This window comes from Salmo salar, chromosome ssa01 (genome assembly GCF_905237065.1).
Source record: "Salmo salar chromosome ssa01, Ssal_v3.1, whole genome shotgun sequence".
NCBI lineage: Eukaryota > Metazoa > Chordata > Actinopteri > Salmoniformes > Salmonidae > Salmo > Salmo salar.
Window position 1 is genome coordinate 58,229,171 of NC_059442.1, and position 19,996 is coordinate 58,249,166.

General features: G+C 41.4%; 1 protein-coding gene across 10 annotated transcripts; it reads left to right on the forward strand.

The window, feature by feature from the left end:
* The first annotated feature begins 1,629 nt into the window (after nt 1–1,629).
* zgc:153169 (N(4)-(beta-N-acetylglucosaminyl)-L-asparaginase) lies at nt 1,630–19,749 on the forward strand. Of its 10 annotated transcripts, none has more exons than XM_045720438.1 (15): nt 1,636–1,795; nt 2,418–2,502; nt 2,629–2,767; nt 2,860–2,998; nt 3,117–3,273; nt 3,375–3,420; nt 3,870–3,908; nt 4,096–4,184; nt 4,629–4,644; nt 4,727–4,794; nt 5,006–5,110; nt 5,249–5,395; nt 6,422–6,490; nt 16,426–16,498; nt 16,905–16,951. In XM_045720438.1, exons 3-12 carry the CDS (start codon nt 2,659–2,661, stop codon nt 5,390–5,392), a joined length of 912 nt encoding a protein of 303 aa, XP_045576394.1. In that variant the 5' UTR covers nt 1,636–1,795; nt 2,418–2,502; nt 2,629–2,658; the 3' UTR covers nt 5,393–5,395; nt 6,422–6,490; nt 16,426–16,498; nt 16,905–16,951. The 10 variants fall into 10 exon arrangements, with proteins under 10 accessions (XP_045576387.1, XP_045576403.1, XP_045576394.1 ...); XM_045720427.1 differs by having other exon boundaries at nt 2,629–2,763; XM_045720428.1 differs by having other exon boundaries at nt 2,629–2,763; nt 4,733–4,794.
* The last annotated feature ends 247 nt before the right edge of the window (nt 19,750–19,996 follow it).

The following is a 19,996-nucleotide window of genomic DNA, read 5'->3' on the forward strand; positions in this document are numbered from 1 at the left end:
ATTGGAGAGGATGGGAGTGGTGGTAAGCTTCTTCTGGGTTCCCGTCCATGTGGGTGAGGAGGGTAATGAGAAGGCCGATGTGGTGGCTAAGAGCGCTGTGAGGAGAGAAGGAGTAGATATTCAGCTCTCGCTGAGCCAGAGAGAAGTCAAGTTCTTGATCCGGGCAAAAGGGATGGATCTTTGGCAAAGGGAGTGGGATGCTAGTAGTAAGATGAGGCAATTTTATTGTAATGCATCGGTCATGAAAGGAAGAGGTGGGGACTATGGGATGTAGACAGGGTTGGGTAGGTTACTTTCTAAATGTAATCCGTTACCTGTCCAAAATTGTAATCAGTAATGTAACTTTTGGATTACCCAAACTCATTAACATAATCTGATTACATTCCGTTACATTTAGATTACTTTCCTCTTAAGAAGCATTAGAAGAAGACAAAAATGTATGTTACCAATTGAACGACATCTATTGCTGGATAAATCAATGTTAAAGTTTACATAGCTGGCCATATATGGATGTTAAATTTTACTTTATGGCTTGGTTATGTTGGCTTCTTCTAACCCATCGCTTTCTACTACATTATAATAATACGATTAAATTATATCTTACATTAAAAACCAAAATTTATCAGAATTGCAGTCATTCCAATAAATGTTATACCCCTTGATCTTCAAGAATAGAACTTGGAAATATGGAAGCATAGATTAGCCAAATTGTTTTACCTGAGCATGACCCCAAAACGAAGGACTTACTAAACAGCCCTACTCTGTCGTTTAGGATTTTGTTGTCATGGAGGACTGATTGGGCTCATTGATTCGAGTTGAAAAATAAATGCTGCGCTCATGGAATGGCACGATTTGAGCACTACTGAAAAGGGCTATTTATATGTGAAAAATGAAAGCCATATGCTGCATTTCCTATAGGCCTATTGTTTACATTTTTGTTAGTGACACTTTGATATCTTGAGCTGTTTAAAGGGAAAATCCACAGATGAAACAATAACAAAAAGATTGCCCCACCTCTGTTTTGGAAAAAAAACACTCTCAGATTAATAGACAGAGCTATGGATGCAAGGACTGACCATCCATGATATAAAAAATGATTGTTTTATTAACCATGTTAACCATGTTGTCATATGCTGAGGCAGTGAAGGAAGTAGAGGAAGATGGGTCAGGAGGGAGGGATCCTGAGAGCAGTGGTGTGAGTAGTAGAGCTGTACCAGTATACAGAAATAAGCCAAGAAGTGATATGTTTCAGTAAGATTGGATTTTTAGCATTTATAGCAATGAGTATCAAATGTACTGCAGGGATGGAATGTAAGTTGCAGAAAATTGAGGTTATGGTGGTAGCTGCAGAGAGGTATTTGGGTGCGCGAGGCTTGACGTCAGAAGAGTTACAGGGTGTGTTAAATGGTGGTGTCCCATCCTTTCAGGCTGTTGGCCTGAAGTAGGACTAAATAGATTTAAATAGTGGAGTAGGGTGGTTTTATTTATTAATATTTTTTATTTTATTTGTGAGTGTAGTGTTAGATGGTAGGGTATTTTTATTTTTTTAAACAATGTATAAGGGAGTTAAACTCCAGTCTAGTAGGTGGCGGTAATGCAAAGTTTATTGGATGCCAACCACAGTTAAACCTCATCGAAGAAGAAAATCACTTTCGTTGGCTAGTGGTAGACAACATTCTGCAGTGGTTCTATTTTTCTTGTTCTGTTTGGTGATATTGGCAGCTTAGTTTAACATAAATAAGCATAAATAATATATGAGAGTTGTACTGTACAGGGAAGCTGAAAGAGAACTAAGGTAGGCGACGTGTAGCCTTTGGACCCAGTCTCTCTAGCTGCTTTTAGCAACGCGGGTGTATTTACAATGCATACACTAGCTTTGAGCCCAATTGTATTGGGTTGTACAAAAACAGTGCGTAGGAAGCCAGTTAAATACAATTCAATTTCGACTTACTGTGCCAGGTCGGTTGGTCACTATGACGAGGAATATAAATAAATAAAAGTTATGCAAATGCATCATGTGGTCAAAAAATGAACAACTTGTGGGGGACTTTTATTTTGACATGGGGTAAGCAGAGAAGAAATGGGTCTATAACAGACCCACGTTTGGAAGGTCTCTAATTCCCTGTTTTTGTGCAACCCAATACAATTGGGCGGAGCAACGCTAGTGTATGTAAATACACCCCGTTGATAAAAGCAGCTACCCTCTTCCAAGTACTGATGTAAACAAACATGCAATTATCATTACAAGCATGGCAGTTGCGTTACTTACACCAAGGATCCTCTCAGAATCGAATGATGATTTGTAGCCTAGTTGTTGTATCCAGAGTCATATAGTGATCTAATACTGGTTGTGGTGAAATCAGTGGGTTTAATCCTTGGTCATGTCCATATTCTAAAACCCCTTTTATTTTGCTCAGTAAATGCATAGGTAGGGATCTCTTGCTTTCACCAATCCAGCATTTCCGATGGTGATGACTTATGAAGGAAAGAAGATGATGAGAGGAAAGTGCTAGTAGTGCATCGTTAATCTATTTGTTTATTTACTCGTTTGTTTATCCCAGACCTTGGATGTGGGGACATGAATTAGCATATGGCTTGGGACTATAACCCTGCGTTTTGTCCTCCTAGACCCAGTAGAGTTCTTCAGACAGCGGAACCATGGCAGCTGTGGGGACATGGGGTTTCTCTCAGCCTTCCGTGGAGAGAATACGGTCCCTGATTACCGCTGGAGGACACGCCACAGATGCTGTAGAGGAGGCCATGGCAGGTTGGCATGAGTTGGCGTGGGTGACTCACCTACTACAGTTCCGCAGTGCAGCATGTCTTATGTCCATTGTGAAACTCTTGTATTTCTTCTAGAGGTTGAAGATGATCCAAAGACTGGGCTTCACATTGTGGGCAGGGGAGGATTCCCTAACAGTGGGGGAGTGTTGGAGTGTGATGCTGCCATCATGGAGGGCATCACTGGCAGGTTCGGGGCAGTCGCAGCGCTACGAGGGTGAGAGAACCACCTGCTAAAACCACTGCCATGGCATGGGGAAAGAGATGTCTGAGAAAATGAATAGTCATAAGGAAGCTCATTAATAAATGTACCGGTATGAAACTATGGTTTCCAGGGTTGGGGCTCCGGTGCGGGTGGCTCGTAGGGTGATGGACAGAAGCCCCCACAGTCTGCTTGTTGGGGAGGGAGCAGTAGCTTTTGCCCGGGAGCAGGGCTTTACTATAGAGCCTGATGACAACATGCTGAGTGCACACTCAGCCAAGGCTTACCAGGTACCAATACTCCCTGGAGGAAAATGGCATGGCTAACCATTTTAAATATAAATAACAGATATTGGAAAACTACAAATTATAACTCGTATTCATTCTTGCAGGAATTTCTGGAACAGAAGCAAAGTGTCAGTGGACATGACACACTTGGGGAGAACTGAAACTTTCTTTTTAAAAATGTTGATTTATCATGATCTTCCTGCTCATTGTAGAGCATTGAGTGACAGTAGAACACCTACTGTAACAACTGAAAATGACTGATAAATGTGACTGATACTTGTGCATTAAATTGTTTGGTCCTCTAGGGGGAGTCCTAATCCATATAATCACATTAGTCTGGGTTGTATATTACATTATTTATGGATCTCTAACCTGACACCTACTGTTTTTAATCTGGAATCTCTTTACAATAGTCTCGATTCCCCCCATCTCCAAAATCAAAGTTTCTCATCTAAGTTAAATAACCCCACTTTCCCATTTTTTTTATTACTGACCATTCCTGCAAGACAAGTTGGTACAATACATCTGTGGAACAAGGTCTAAAAGTGCAGGTTACATATTTAGTATCAGGTCTAACCACTTCTTCCCTTTCTCAACAGGACTTATAGCGTTAGACAGCATGGGGAACATAACTGTTGGTGAGGAAGTTGGTGTCTTCTGTTTTTTCTCTTGCTCTTTCTTATTTATTATGTAAACGACATATTGCAAGCTCCAGTCGTTGAGTATTTCTTTTCAGAATCTAGAGATACTTCCACAGTAGCTACAGTATGAGGTTAGGTTGAAGTATTATGATTCAGCTGATTTTGCTCATGTTTTGTTTTTCAGGAGTTTCTACTTCAGGGGCCCCCTTCAAATCACCAGGGAGGGTGGGAGACTCGCCCCTACCTGGATGTGGCCTATACGCTGAACACATGGTAAGTTTACAGCTACCAAAATCAACTCAATCAAAGAACTGTACACACTGATGAACTTCTTTCCCTCTGTGTTTTAGTAGCCTTTTCTGGATAATTGTGTTATGTGACATACTACACAATGAATCCATTTAACTGCATGTTTGTTAATCCTACAAAGATTGCAGGTTTATGTAAAGTTTTAATACACTATTGTTATGTTAATGTCTCGGTTTCAGTACACTTAAAGGGAATCTCATTCATAGCCAATTCACCACAGTTTAACATCCTTATGATCAATTTTTTTTTAAAACACTAGAGCAAGGGAAACGCATGTTGAATTGAAAGTGGTTTAAAATATTCCAACTGAAGTAACAGTCAGATTGCAGGTTCACACTAAGTGTAACAGGCACATTTTTTCTATGACTGTCATCTCTGTCATTGTATAACCCTGCTCACTTTTTTCAGGTGGGAGCAGCGGCAGGTATGTGAACTATTTGGATGATCTTTTCTTTGAATGCTCAAATATATTTTTTATTATATTTTCTAATGACTTCTCTTATCAGCCACAGGTGATGGTGATAAAATAATGTGTCATTGCCCAAGCTTCCACGCTGTTCAACTGATGAAACAGGTAGTGTTATGAGATTATCAAGTCATAAATCATTTTGCTCTGTCAACCTTATACTGAGTCAGGTGTAGGTTTGATGTGCCCTGTGGTTGAGATGTTTGAGCAGCCACACCGTCCCATGAAATCTAACTAGCCAGCTATAATTCACACAGCATTAGCCTGCCTGGAACTTTTGGCCACCTTTACCTCAACTGACTCTCTGTCTCTCCCCCAGGGGTTATCACCCAACAGGGCCTGTTACACTGTCCTGGATGACATCATCAGGAGGACTGCCCCAGACAAGTGCTTTGAGATTGGACTCATCGCCTTGAACATGAAGGTATCTTTTCTACTCTTAGTACTATATTATAGAGATACAGAGTAGTCATTGTTATATAAATAAATTAAGTTGCACAAAAAACAGATTGGGTCTTTGTCTCCTCGACTCCCTAACACTAGATTGAAACCTATCCTCTAGGGTGAAGTAGGGGCTGCCTCTTCAGTGGAGTTTCCCTACACATTCTGGATCCAGGGGAAGGACTATGTGGAAACAAGTACTCAGCTTCCAAATTCCACAGAAATGGAGGGCACAGAAAAATGTGACACATGTACAGTAAAATAAAGGGTGTGTCATTGTTATCAGTGATGTCTTGAATTGTATTGATAGTAATTGATAATAAAACTATTGTATGTTTACTATAAGGGTCTAATAGTGCTGTCTGAAATTATATTTTAAAGTAGGCCTACACACAGGTATGAAAATAATGTTATAATGGTATGTAGCATACTTATTTTCGCCAATCTGTGGAAAGGAAGTTTCTAGCTTTAGCCTACTTGTGAAATTGTGAACGCCTTTAACATGCACAGTTTATGGGCTAACTGACTCATACCTGTGCTGACAGGTCTGACAGGTGACAATCCTAGGCTGACATGATGTCATTCACACTAACTATGACTCAACATTTTAGGATGGAAGATCCTTATGAATGTAAACATTTAGCTGACCTTTGTCGATGTATGAGCTGATGTGGCTGGTCAATTTCATGAGGGAACTGGACTGTGCCTTCCGTTAGTTTTGCAATTGTATCCTCCATGTGGTCCTTGTCATTAATTTACTCATCCAACAGACCATCATACTGTACATTTTGAGAACCTATTGACAGAGGAACAATTTGTTTTTTGAGCACTCATTTTATGATTCATTTAATAACATATGATAGACTTGATTAATCTAGATGGGGTGCATGTAATTGATTTCCCCAGGCCAGAGTGATTCACGCCAAAATTATGCCACGTTTCACTAGTAATGACGTAAGCTTTGACTGCAAGCGCAAGGGGCAAACGAAACATCGACCAGCCTAGTTTCCTAGCTACATTGTCATTAGGGTAGTGTAGTCATATTCGGCACGGCAGAACATACTCAATATAAGACGAGCCTTTAGGAACAAACTACGATTTCTGAGAATCGCTGATCTTGCTCTAAGGCTTCTCAGTTCAGTGTTTGAGTTGCTATTTCCTGGTTGATACTAGCAGCCATTTTGGTTTCAAGACAACTAGCCTGGGTTTGGAGGAATACCTTGCCAGCTAGTTAGTTACTTTTTTTCTCCAAAGGAATTAGCTAGCTAACTATTTATTTATTTACATTTTTCAGAGCGAAAGGGAGTGCCGTTTTATAAGAAAAGGGGATTTACTGTGACGAGTCCAAGATGAATCCCGAATAGTAAGTACAGTAGCTAACTGAACGTTAGCTAACCTAGCTGTTCTGCTAGCTACACAGCTAACATTATCTGACCTGTTTGTGTTCTGTCCATTTAAAAAGTGCAAACTAGTTAGTTAGCTACCATTAGTCACTGTGTTGTTTGTTGAGGTCATGTTAACGTTTCACACAAGTTAATCAATGTCAATAAATGTGTTTACAGTCAGCTAGTTAACTTAGTTGCTAACTAGCACCGGCATAGTTATTCAAAATTAATTAGCTAGCGTTAACTGCTAGGGCAGAGTAGTTAAGTTTAGTTGGTAACGTAGTACTAACTAATGTAAGTTACTTAGCTAGTTACCTTTTTTATTATAGTAGGCTGGCAAAGCGCATGTCAATTAGCTACTGTACATGTCATTAGATATGTTGTGATTATCGCTAACGTTATCTAACTAGTTAACATTAGCCAGTCAAGTCAATATCCCAATGTGTAACGTTACATTACTGCAGCCTTTTGCGCACTTGTGGTCAATAATTAATGTTAGCTAGCTAGTTATATCTATAACGATTTCATCTGTGGCTATACTACACAGTGGTAACATAACTCATTGCTAGTTAGGCAATGTAGCTAGCTAGTACACTAGTTGATGCTAGTTAACTACATTGACAATAAACCAAATTTGTGAACTAAGCATTGTGATTGATTCTATAACGTTATATCCATGTTATTCTGTGAATTTGGCCCTCAAGTGGAAAGCAACTAAGCAATATGACAGGATAGGAGTCAGTGGCACCCACCCACTACATCCTGAGTCAGTCATGTGTAGGTCACATGCGATATGACATGCCTCTTTCAACACACTCATTGGGTTGTTGGGCAAGCCACGGGTTTGTCTACCATCCCTCTAAACATGTTGGCAATTACCGGAATCCTGTGGTTTAGACATATAGGTTGGTGTTTTATGATACATATTTAGTATGTATTTTAGCTCAGTTAAAAATCAATCTAATCTATTCAACAGTCCCATGGCATGGCTGTGAACATCTGATTTGAAATGTTCTTCAGAATCTATTCTGATTACACAAGATAGTGGATATGCTTTTGCATTGCAAGGGTAGCCATTTCCTTTTTTGACAGACACACTGGGCTGTTACCCCCATTTAGAGACGGCATAACATTTATTTGAGACAGGTTTAATGGGTTCACACTCAAAGATGTTGCATAAAGCTTACTTCGTTATTCAATGTTTATACATTTTTTTCTGCATCAAGGATAGCGTACAGACGTTTCGGCTTTACAGCCTTCAGTGTGTAGGTACAATTCTCTTTCAATCAAAAAGTATTTCTAAAGAACAACAGATGAGGAGCAGGTGCTTCTAATCAGGGTTGCCACTCATCTGCCAATCATTGGCTCCTCTGGTCTAACTGTATACAAATTTGTCACAAAAAGAAACAGAATTATAGGGTATGGGAGCAGGCACGAAGGGCAACTCACAAATCAACTGCCCCAGGTGTCTGCTCACCTAAATACATCACATCAATTCATGAGCCAGCCCACCGCGAAGGACATCAGGCAAAGCCGTTCATAAATATGTGGGGCCAACTCATAAACGATATGCAAAATCTGATAAGAACATTGTTCTTGTACAGTCTAAATGTGGCTTATAGGAACAAGGTGAAATCTAATTCTTAGTTTAAACCGTGTGGAAATACAGAATTTTATCGATATATCCAGCCCTTGCTAATGGGAGAGCGCGATGGTTCTCTTTTGATCAGTTATTTCTTTGAGACCTCAAGGGGTATATTATTCATAAGTTGTTATTGAACTTTTAAAGGCCCAGTGCAGTCCAAAATTGTATTTTCCTGTGTTATACATATCTACATTATGCAGTTGGAATAATACTGTGAAATGGATTACCTTTTAGTGTAAGAGCTGTTTGAAAAGAGTGGCTGAAATTTCAACCTGTTTGGTGGGATGGACTTTTGGCCTCCCATGGTGACATCACCATGCGGTAAATTAGTTAATAAACCAATGAGAGAGAGTTCCAAACCTCTTTGCCAATAACAGCACATTTTTCCCCTCCCCACTCAGACCGATCTTAAACAGTCCTAGCTAAATTCTTGCTTGAGAAATTGACCTTTGCTAAGAAGCTATTTTTGACAATTTTTATTGAAAACAATCACGGTAACGTACTTATTTGTTACTCAGAAATGATTTGGTATTGAGATAACAGGGGTCGCAAAACGGGCATTCTATCAGCAGACGGCGCTCTTGACTGATGTGTAGCTACTTTCTCTGGTACTTTTCTCGGTGTAGCCTACTTTTATTCAATTAAAATTCAGATTAACTTCAAGCAAAACATTTAGGAAATGTAGCTGGCAGCATTCTTTCTATGATAAACATTAGAAATATGATGGCTATGCATCGTTTTTGCCGAAAAGACCTTGCTTTTTCATTGTACGCCCATTTACTTGTGTGGCTGCTAGCCAAATAGCGTTGCACATCTGATGAAAATGAAGCTATTTTCTGCTGAATGTGTTGCACTTACGTATTTTCTGTGAAGGAAATCTAGTTGTATGCCCCTTATCACTCTAGATCATCAAAATAAATAAATCATAACATTTTTGGACTCATTCAGTTTTTACCTAATGTTTAATTAAGTAGAATACTATTGGAAATGAATGTGAAAAGTTAATTTATATTCTTAAAACATAAGTTGAAAATAATGCTGTTGCTGCTTCCCGTTGACTAATGTTATTTATTTATATATATATGTATATACACACACACTTATATTTGAAGTCAATAGAGCGAGGGCAAATGTTTGGGGTGTATGCGCTGTTTAAACTAACACTATTCAAAGGCCACAAAGAATTTACTTTTTATATCACTGGTTAGAAGAGAATTTGCTGAAGACCTTCATCCAGAATATCGGATGGAAGTTTTGCGAGGCTGAAACGGGGAAGGAAACAAATCAGTTGCTTTGTTATTCAACCTAAACAAATCACCACCCACTGTAGGATATCAACAGTGACTAGGGTTGGCTTCTTTTTGAGTGATAGTTTGACTCGCAGATCCATGTATTGGTGTGAGATCGGATACTTTTATACGGAGAGCGTCTTGAATTTTCCCTGCCATTTGAGTTTGAAACATCCTAAGACGGCCAGCGCATATGACAAAATCAACTGTACAAAACCACTGATATTGATCCATTTTAAGATGATTTTGTCATTGTTTTTAGTATAAGCTTGTATACTAACATCACTAATCTGAGGTAGAAAGGATGTGTAATTACCCTCAATTCGATGTAGTCAACGTGAGGTTGTGTAATGTAGTAACACATACTGTCCACGTACAGGAAATTGCCACGTCTTAAATGACCATGTTTTCATGACTTTGATGATATCATTTTGAAGCCCATTCAAAAACAGTACGGGACTAGATTTATTAGGATCCCCGTTAGCCGACTCCAATGGCAACAGCCTGTCTTACTGAGGTCTGACACAACGAAAAAGACAAGACTTTACAATTTACATTTTATTTAATTAACATTTGTTTGCATCTATCAGTTACACATACATGTCAGTACAAACACACAACAAGTAGGCCACATGGGGAGAGGTGTTGTGTCGTGAGGCGTTGCTTTATTTGTTTTTTGAAACCAGATTTGCTGTTCACTTGCGTTATTTGAGATGGAAGGGAGTTCTATGCACTCATGGCTCAGTATAATGTACCAGGAAGTAGGCTGGACTTTCATAGGGTATTGTCCCCAGCCCTTAACATCTCCCTCAGCATCTTTTGCTGCACTAAAGTCCAAACTCAATATTAGGAAGGCGTTCGTAATGGTTGTACACTTAGTGTATAGTGAGCAATATGTTTGGAATATCAAATCGCAATACATATAATCGTGAGAATTGCAATAGATACCGTATCGGCACTTAAGTATCGGATAATATCGTCTCATCAGATCCCAGGAAATTCCCAGCCCTAGTGTGTTTTTTTGCAGAGCGCTTGCTTTCATTATCTTTTGCCTTGCTCTAGCCCATCTTTTGTCTGCCGGAGCTGAGCAGCTGATGTGGAAGTCGAATAATGGTGGGCGGTATCGTGTTTGGTGCATACAAAGTATCATCCAATCCCACTTAAAACGCTGACTGTGATAGTGGGGCGGACAGATTTTTGCTGTATGCTATTTCCCCCTCTTTCAAGACTAGTCAGCGGTACTACTAGCCTTTCACAGGGCCTGTCATTGTTGTCCTCAACCATCTGCTTAACGAAGACTGCATGACTGTAATTCATAACAATGGGCGAGGGGGGGAAAAGGACAGGGAGGCAGGAAACAGGGCTGCTTCTGAGTTTCTTAGCCTCGGTGCTGGGTCAGACTAGAGCGTCGCCCAGGTTCATCCGAGCCTGCCTGCCTTCCTTGGACTACTGGAGAGAGTGGAGGAGGGTCCGATCTGAAGTCCAGCTGAATTCCCTTCTACTGTGGAATGCTTAATCAGCTTACTGGAGTTTCCGTACCTTTGTGTGTAGCCTAGTTGTATGGCATATTGCGTAGCACATGCCCCTGTTAAATAAATACAGCATACCAAGTGGAGGGGGTTGAGAGAACTCTGTGTGTGCCTCAGTTAGAACTGAGCATGAGTGGACAATAGCTGTATAGTTTGCTAGAGGTTTGTCTTTTGCTGGTCTGACCTATTTTGATAGGCTATGCTGATAATGCTTCCCTAATACACACGGTTGGGAGTGGGACAGGATGTATGGACTGGTAATGCTCTGCATTTTGTTGTCTTCATGGGTCCATCCTACTGGGGTTTCAGCTCATATACTGTTGAAGTCGGAAGTTTACATACACTTAGGTTGGAGTCATTAAAACTCGTTTTTCAACCACTCCACAAATGTCTTGTTAACAAACTATAGTTTTGGCAAGTCGGTTAGGACATCTACTTTGTGCATGACACAAGTAATCTTTCCAACAATTGTTTACAGACAGATTATTTCACTTATAATTCACTGTATCACAATTCCACTGGGGCAGAAGTTTACATACACTAAGTTGACTGTGCCTTTAAACAGCTTGGAAAATTCCTGAAAATTATGTCATGGCTCAAGAAGCTTCTGATAGGCTAATTGACATAATTTGAGTCAATTGGAGGTGTACCTGTGGATGTATTTCAAGGCCTACCTTCAAACTCGGTGCCTCTTTGCTTGACATAATGAGAAAATAAAAAAAACATCAGCCAAGACCTCAGAAAAAAAATTGTAGACCTCCACAAGTCTGGTTAATCCTTGGGAGCAATTTCCAAATGCCTGAAGGTACCACGTTCATCTGTACAAACAATAGTACGCAAGTATAAACACCGTGGGACCACGCAGCCGTCATACTGCTCAGGAAGGAGACGCGTTCTGTCTAATAGAGATGAACATATGTTGGTGCGAAAAGTGCAAATCAATCCCAGAAAAACAGCAAAGGAACTTGTGAAGATGCTGGAGGAAACAGGTACAAAAGTATCTATATCCACAGTAAAACAAGTTCTATATCGACTTAACCTGAAAGGCCGCTCCGCAAGGAAGAAGCCACTGCTCCAAAACCACCATTAAAAAAGCCAGATTACGGTTTGCAACTGCACATGTGGACAGATCGTACTTTTTGGAGAAATGTCCTCTGGTCTGAAGAAACAAATGGAACTGTTTGGCCATAATGACCATTGTTATATTTGGAGGAAAAAGGGGGAGACTTGCAAGCCGAAGAACACCATCCCAACTGTGAAGCATGGGGATGCATCATGCTGTGGGGGTGCTTTGCTGCAGGATGGACTGGTGCACTTCACATAATGGATTGCTTCATGAGGAAGGAAAACTATGTGGATATATTGAAGTAACATCTCAAGACATCAGTCAGGCAGTTAAAGCTTGGTCGCAAATGGGTCTTCCAAATGGCAAATGACCCCAAGCATACTTCCAAAGTTGTGGCAAAATGGTTTAAGGACAACAAAGTCAAGGTACTGGAGTGGCCATCACAAAGCCCTGACCTCAATCCTATAGAAAGTTTGTGGGCAGAACTGAAAAGGCGTGTGTGAACAAGGAGGCCTACAAACCTGACTCGGTTACACCAGCTCTGTCAGGAGGAATGGGCCAAAATTCACCCAACTTAATGTGGGAAGCTTGTAGAAGGCTACCCGACACATTTGACCCAAGTTAAACAATGGTAACCAAGTTAGGCAATGCTACCAAATACTAATTGAGTGTATGTAAACTTCTGATCCACTGGGAATGTGATGAAAGAAATAAAAGCTGAAATATATAATTCTCTCTACTAATTATTCTGACATTTTACATTCATAACTAAGAACAGATATAGCTCTTGGTTCACTCCAGACCTGACTGCCCTCAACCAGCACAAAAACATCCTGTGGCACACTGCACTAGCATCGAATAGTCCCCGCGATATGCAACTTTTCAGGAAAGTCAGGAACCAATACACGCAGTCAGTCAGGGAAAAAAAGTTTTGGGACACTGTAAAGTCCATGGAGAATAAGAGCACCTCCTCCCCACTGCACTTAGGCTAGGAAACACTGTTACCACTGATAAATCCACGATAATCGAGAATTTCAATATGCATTTCTCTACGGCTGGCCATGCTTTCCTCCTGGCTACCCCAACCAACAGCTCCACCCTTCGCAGCTATTTGTCCAAGTCTCCCCAGCTTCTCCTTCACCCAAATCCAGATAACAGATGTTCTGAAAGAGCTGCAAAACCTGAACCCGTACAAATCAGCTGGGCTAGACAATCTGGACCCTCTGTTTCTAAAATTATCCGCCGCCATTGTTGCATCCCCTATTACCAGTCTGTTCAACCTCTTTTTCGTATCGTCCAAGATCCCTAAAGATTGGAAAGCTGCCACGGTCATCCCCCTCTTCAAAGGGGGTGACACTCTAGACCCAAAATGTTAGACTTATATCCATCCTGCCCTGCCTTTTTCTAAAGTCTTCGAAAGCCAAGTTAATAAACAGATCACTGACCATTTTGAATCCCACCGTACCTTCTCCGCTGTGCAATCCGGTTTCCGAGCTGGTCATGGGTGCACCTTAGCCACGCTCAAGGTATTAAACGATATCATAACTGCCATCGATTTAAAAAATAAATAAAAACATACTGTGCAGCCATCTTCATCGACCTGGCCAAGGCTTTCGACTCTGTCAATCACCGTATTCTTATCGGCAGACTCAACAGCCTTGTTTTCTCTAATGACTGCCTCGCCTGGTTCACCAACTACTTCTGAGTTCAGTGTGTCAAATCGGAGGGCCTGTTTTCTGGACCTCTGGCAGTCTATGGGGGAACCACAGGGTTCAATTCTCGGGCCAACTCTTTTCTCTGTATATATCAATGATGTTGCTCTTTCTGCGGGTGATTCCCTGATCCAGCTCTACGCAGACGACACCATTCTGTATACAACTGGCCCTTCTTTGGACACTGTGCTAACAAACCTCCAAATCACTACTCTGGACGGTTCTGACTGATATGTGGACAACTACAAATACCTAGGTGTCTGGTTAGACTGTAATCTCTCCTTCCAGACTCGTATTAAACATCTCCAATCCAAAATTAAATGTAGAATCGGCTTCCTATTTCGCAACAAAGCCTCCTTCACTCACACCGCCAAACATACCCTCGTAAAACTGACTATCCTACCGATCCTCGACTTCGGCGATGTCATTTACAAAATAGCCTCCAACACTCTACTCAGCAAACTCGATGCAGTCTATCACAGTGCTAACCATTTTGTCACCCCATATACCACCCACCACTGCGACCTGTATGCTCTCGTCGGCTGGCCCTCGCTACATATACGTTGCCAGACCCACTGGCTCCAGGTCATCTATAAGTCTTTGCTAGGTAAAGCCCTGCCTTATCTCAGCTCACTGGTCACGATAACAACACCCACCCGTAGCACGCGCTCCAGCAGGTATATCTCACTGGTCATCCCCTAAGCCAACACCTCCTTTGGCTGACTTTCCTTCCAGTTCTCTGCTGCCAATGACCGGAATAAATTGCAAAAATCGCTGAAGTTGGAGACTTATCTCCCTCACTAACTTTAAACATCAGCTATCTGAGCAGCTAATCGATCGCTGCAGCTGTACACAGCCCATCTGTAAATAGCCCATCCAATCTACCTTCCTCGTCCCCATATTGTTTTTATTTGCTCTTTTGCACACCAGTATTTCTACTTGCACATCTATCACTCTATTGTTAATTTGCTAAATTGTCATTACTTCGCTACTATGGCCTATTTATTGCCTTACCACCTCACGCCATTTGCACACACTGTATATAGACTTTCTTTCTATTGTGTTATTGACTGTACGTTTGTTTATTCCATGTGTAACTCTGTGTTTGTCGTACTGCTTTGCTTTATCTTGGGCAGGTCGCAGTTGTAAATGAGAACTTGTTCTCAACTGGCCTACCTGGTTAAATAAAGGTGAAGTAAAAAATAAAGTGGTGATCCTAACTGACCTAAGACGGGGAATTTTTACTTGGATTAAATGTCAGGAATTGTGAAACTGAGTTTAAATGTATTCTGCTAAGGTGTATGTAAACGTCCGACTTCAACTGTAAATGAGCATAGCCTGAATTGGTGTATTTTAGCAAGCATCAGTGGGCCAAGGAATGGTGTTTTAGTGTTTTACCGATCGTTTCAAGATCAGTTTTTGGCAAGCTCATAAGCGGTTGTTACGCTGTGAAAGCCAGTGTGATAAGATGTCCAATTTTTGAATCTAAGAACATCATCATCAAGGCTACAACTGTCTGTCACACATTGATATTGGTGAGCATCACCAGAGCTCACAGCCCCATGTCAACCCAGTCTTAAGTTCACACCTCAGCCCACACCTCTTCCTCCTCACTGTGAGTTGCTGCACAGGTACCCCTGCCTCGTTCCACCCAGTGTGCATGTCCCTACGTGTCTGACTGTTTCTGTTGTGTGCGTTTTTTATGTAGGCTATTTTTGTGCAAGTGTTTGTCTGCGTGTTGTGTGGTGTGTCTCACCGGATCAAGGTTAGCAGCACTCTGAAACCTGAGCTGATGAACTACAGAGAGCTTTGGCAAATTCAACAGCAGCTCTGTTTGTAACAAATCATTGAACACGCATCAGACTGATATGACATGAGCTCAGTTAAAGAAGGCTTCTTAGTGAAGTTGAGCATAGGCCTACTGAGTTCCTACTGTGTTCCAGTTAACATACTATGCTGTCGGCAGTCAGTGCAGTCTTCATCCTTTTTTTTAAATGCCATTGTTTAGTGTGTATCACATGAGCACTGAAACGTTGAGCTCCTCCACTGGTATTTAGTTTTGCTGATCGTGCACAGATCTGTATGGTCATAGCAGCGTGAGGTTTCATTTCCCTGCCAAACCCGATGTTTCACTGTCTGCTGAAATTGCAGACAATAGACATCCTTTGAAATCTCTTCTTTTCTGTACCAAAAGGCTATGCAGGATTGCATCTCTTTGTGTTTGGACTCAGGCTTGATTAGCCTGGTTTCAACTTGGGTGTGATTGTCTATAAAGGGGTCAGCGTGAAAGGCGTTAGGCAAGCATTATAACACATCAGACTCATTCTCTCTGTTGATTGTATGGTGGTGTGACCAAAGTAGTTCCGCTGAGAGTTAACCCAACACAGTATCTTGCCCAAGGCACTGAAAGCAATATAACCGCAATGGCGTCTTTTGAATTGTCCGATGCAACACCACAATGAAATCTCTCCTTGAGAGACGGTGAAGCGAGAAGAAACTGTTCTGTCTGAGGAAGCTATCAGCGCTAATGCTGTCGACAGAGTTTAGAGGCAAGCTTCCAATGGTTTCTGACAAGGCTAGCGTTTTTTAATTTTTTTATAGCTACTTTTGTTGAAACCGTGTGGGGAAACCTGGAATCCTGTGGTTTTAAAACATCTCTCTACTCTCCACAGTGACTATTTATTCAAGCTGCTCCTGATCGGTGACTCTGGCGTCGGAAAGTCTTGTCTTCTACTCCGATTTGCAGTAAGTGTCCTGTTAATCCGTCCATGTCCCGTAGTGTCTCATAGCCATTCATAAGGTGCTCGTAGTCACTCATTAGTTGTTCAAAGGCTGACCTAGTCATATTAATAATTGTAGTCCTCTTAATAATAATAATGTAATATTGGACTAAATTCAGAAGGTAAGAACTGGATGCCCTGTAATGTGAAAAGGTCAAATCGATCACAGAATAGTATTTATATTACAGTATTAATACTCCTTTATGTTAAATCAACATTCTCTGGTTTACTCTCCTATTGCGGCGAATGATCCTACATTTTGATTCCTTTTTTTCTCTAGACCAAGAATGTATAAAAGGTTAAGGATTTGTACTTTGAGCAGGACATCTGCATGTTCCCACACCGACTCCTCCCCTTTCCTTTCTCCCCAGGATGACACATACACAGAAAGCTACATTAGCACAATCGGAGTGGACTTCAAAATACGAACTATAGAATTAGACGGAAAGACTATTAAACTTCAAATCGTAAGTGCTTCCCCCCAACCACATCTCGATTGTCCTCTACTGTGTAAAGGGGAAGCTCCACGTTATACTAACAAGTATGTATTTCAGCATCTGGCCACATTTGGACCAAAAAAATGCCATTGTAGGTATTTTAGAAACTAACTCTAGACTGTTCACCAAATATCCAAAGGCAGAGGCCTATATTATTAAGACTATCACGGTTGACTACAAAATTGTGAATTATCAGTTAGAAATACCCTTCTCTCATTTGTGTGTTTTGGTCTTATTTGTCACAGTTGAATGTGCTATGAAGCAGCATCTATTTGGCAGAGGTGTGTGTGGGTGTGTGTGTGTGTGTGTGTGTTTGGCCTTCCCGCATTTGTGACGGTGACTGAGCGTCTCTGCTGTGTGTTGACACTGACAGTGGGACACGGCAGGACAGGAGAGGTTTCGCACAATCACATCCAGCTACTATAGGGGAGCCCACGGCATCATCGTAGTCTATGACGTCACAGACCAGGTCAGTCTGCCTCTTTAGCACAGCACATCTTTATCTTTTCACTGTGTTTGGGTTTTCTAGATTATTTTCCACTATTAGTTGTTTTTAATTGAAATTCCGGAGTGCAGGTTAACTAGTATTTTGAAAGACTAAGGCCTAGATTCAATCAGAGCAAGCATTAACCGGTGATCGCCGAAAACCGCATAGCTGATGTTTTCGCGGTGTCAAAGGTGTAGCTGCGTTGGCGCTGTCGAATCGGTGAGCAGCTGCTCTTGATCATTGTCCCGAAGCCACATCTGTCCCACTCACGTTAGAAGTTCAGAACGAGAAAGTGTAGGTTATAGAGAAATAATGATGCTCAAATAGAAAATCACTAAACAAAATAATGAGGATTTCTGTCAGCCAAATCGAGGTCTTGATTACATCACACGTTCAATTGTTTGAATTTGTAAACATGGCTGCATGGGGTTTCTCGTAATGCGACTCTATGCAGCCAATGGCAACGTCTGCTTTAGGTTTAATGCCAGGTGCTGCTTGTGGATTTGAAAGCTCTTAACGCATTTCCACCTCTGACACCGCCAACACAACCACTATGCGGATGTCGGCTAAAGTGGATCTGATTGAATAGAGCCCTTTACAAATATCTTGCCTACCCTGACATGCTGGTTTTGATTCTCTTTCTTCTTCTAGGAGTCCTTCAATAATGTCAAGCAGTGGCTACAGGAAATCGACCGTTACGCCAGTGAAAACGTCAACAAGCTATTGGTAGGGAACAAGTGTGACCTGACAACAAAGAAAGTGGTGGATTACACAACAGCAAAGGTAAGGGCTTCCATCAAAGTCAATGGGTTATCAGATGGTGCAGGAGTAATGCATTTATCTATTTGAAAAAATTGTCTACAGCTGTGGTTTCCAAACTTTCAAATTTGATATTTTGTTGAGGCCCCCAAACAAAGCAAATGTTTCTGGACACAATCGGATCTTTGTCTGCAACCCAGTAGTAAAATAGTAACAGTAATAGTGTACAGTACTGTCACGAATGCAGCAGCTCCTCTAACCCAGTCTCTCCATTCCTTTCTTTGCAGGAGTTTGCAGACTCCCTGGGCATCCCGTTCTTGGAAACGAGTGCCAAGAACGCCACCAATGTGGAGCAGGCCTTCATGACCATGGCTGCTGAGATAAAGAAGAGGATGGGCCCTGGGGCTACGACCGGAGGCAACGAGAGGTCCAATGTCAAGATCGACAGTACGCCTGTCAAACCTGCCTCGGGGGGCTGCTGCTGAGAGGGAGAACCCCACCAACACCTCTACCCTCACCTCAACCACCCCCCTCCACCTGGCCCCATTCTCCACCATGCCTCACCCACCCAGCTTAACAGTAACTGAGCGAGAGTGTGAGAGCGAAAACAAAATTAAGTTGCCTGAATTTGTACTGTAGCCGTACTACCACCAAAAACGTATGGTTATCACCCTCCCTTTATGCCCTGGTAGTTGATGATTAGTAGTACTTTCCAGGCTATCTGTTAGCAGTCAGCCACTCACTGGACCTCCCCTGGCCCCCTCCTGGATTGGCTTTACCCCCCACCCTTACCCGAACCTCATCAGAAACAATGGATTTTGTTTGAGCCCCCACCCCCATCTGTGTGAAGGTTAATGAGAATGTATGCGTGTCTATCTCACTGCATTCCTACTGCAGGGTTGGTCTGTAGTCAAATTCAATGTTTTCTTCTTCTGTCCCCCTCTTTCCTTCTCGGTTATTTTTCTGTTTGTATCAGTGTAGATCTCTGTCCCCTTTCGAAGGCGTTTATTCGCCAATATGCGGTCAGCCAACTGCACAACAGTGTCTCACTGTCTCGCAAAAAAGTCTAGTGACAAATATGTACATATACATGTGTGTGTGTGTGTGTGTGTGTATATATGTAAGATCTGATTTGCTCGTTCTGTAGACTTCAGTACATTATCGGAGTAGTCTTGACTTAATCTCTGCATTAAATTTGTCTCAACATGTCACATTTAAACTGAAAAATAAATAAATGTTGTACTTCCAGACTGTATGATATGGAAAGATCTGTCTGCGATTCTTGGTGGGTATGTAGGAACATTTTGTTTTTAATAATTTATTCTACATTTATATGGCAAATATATTGTACCAGTAACTTAGACTGTATGCAAATTAGCCATTACCTGTGGAATATCTCAGTACAGAATTGCATATATAAAACACTATGTTCTTTTTTCATAATAAAGGCAACTGAATACAGTTTTAAAAGAGCTCAACCATTTCTCTAGCACTGTTTACCTAGTTTGATGTGTTTGCTATATGGATAGGTGTGTCTAGCTAGATTTGTGCTATAGCACAGTGGTCTGTTGTATGTCCAGAGCATTCTGTGGTAAAGTCAAACCCTAACCCACTGTATCCCATTCTCATGAGTTCTCCTCTGGAGTCCCCACAGTACACCAACTGCTAAATTCAGACACATTCTAATTATTACACTTGAGCTCTACACTGATTATACATA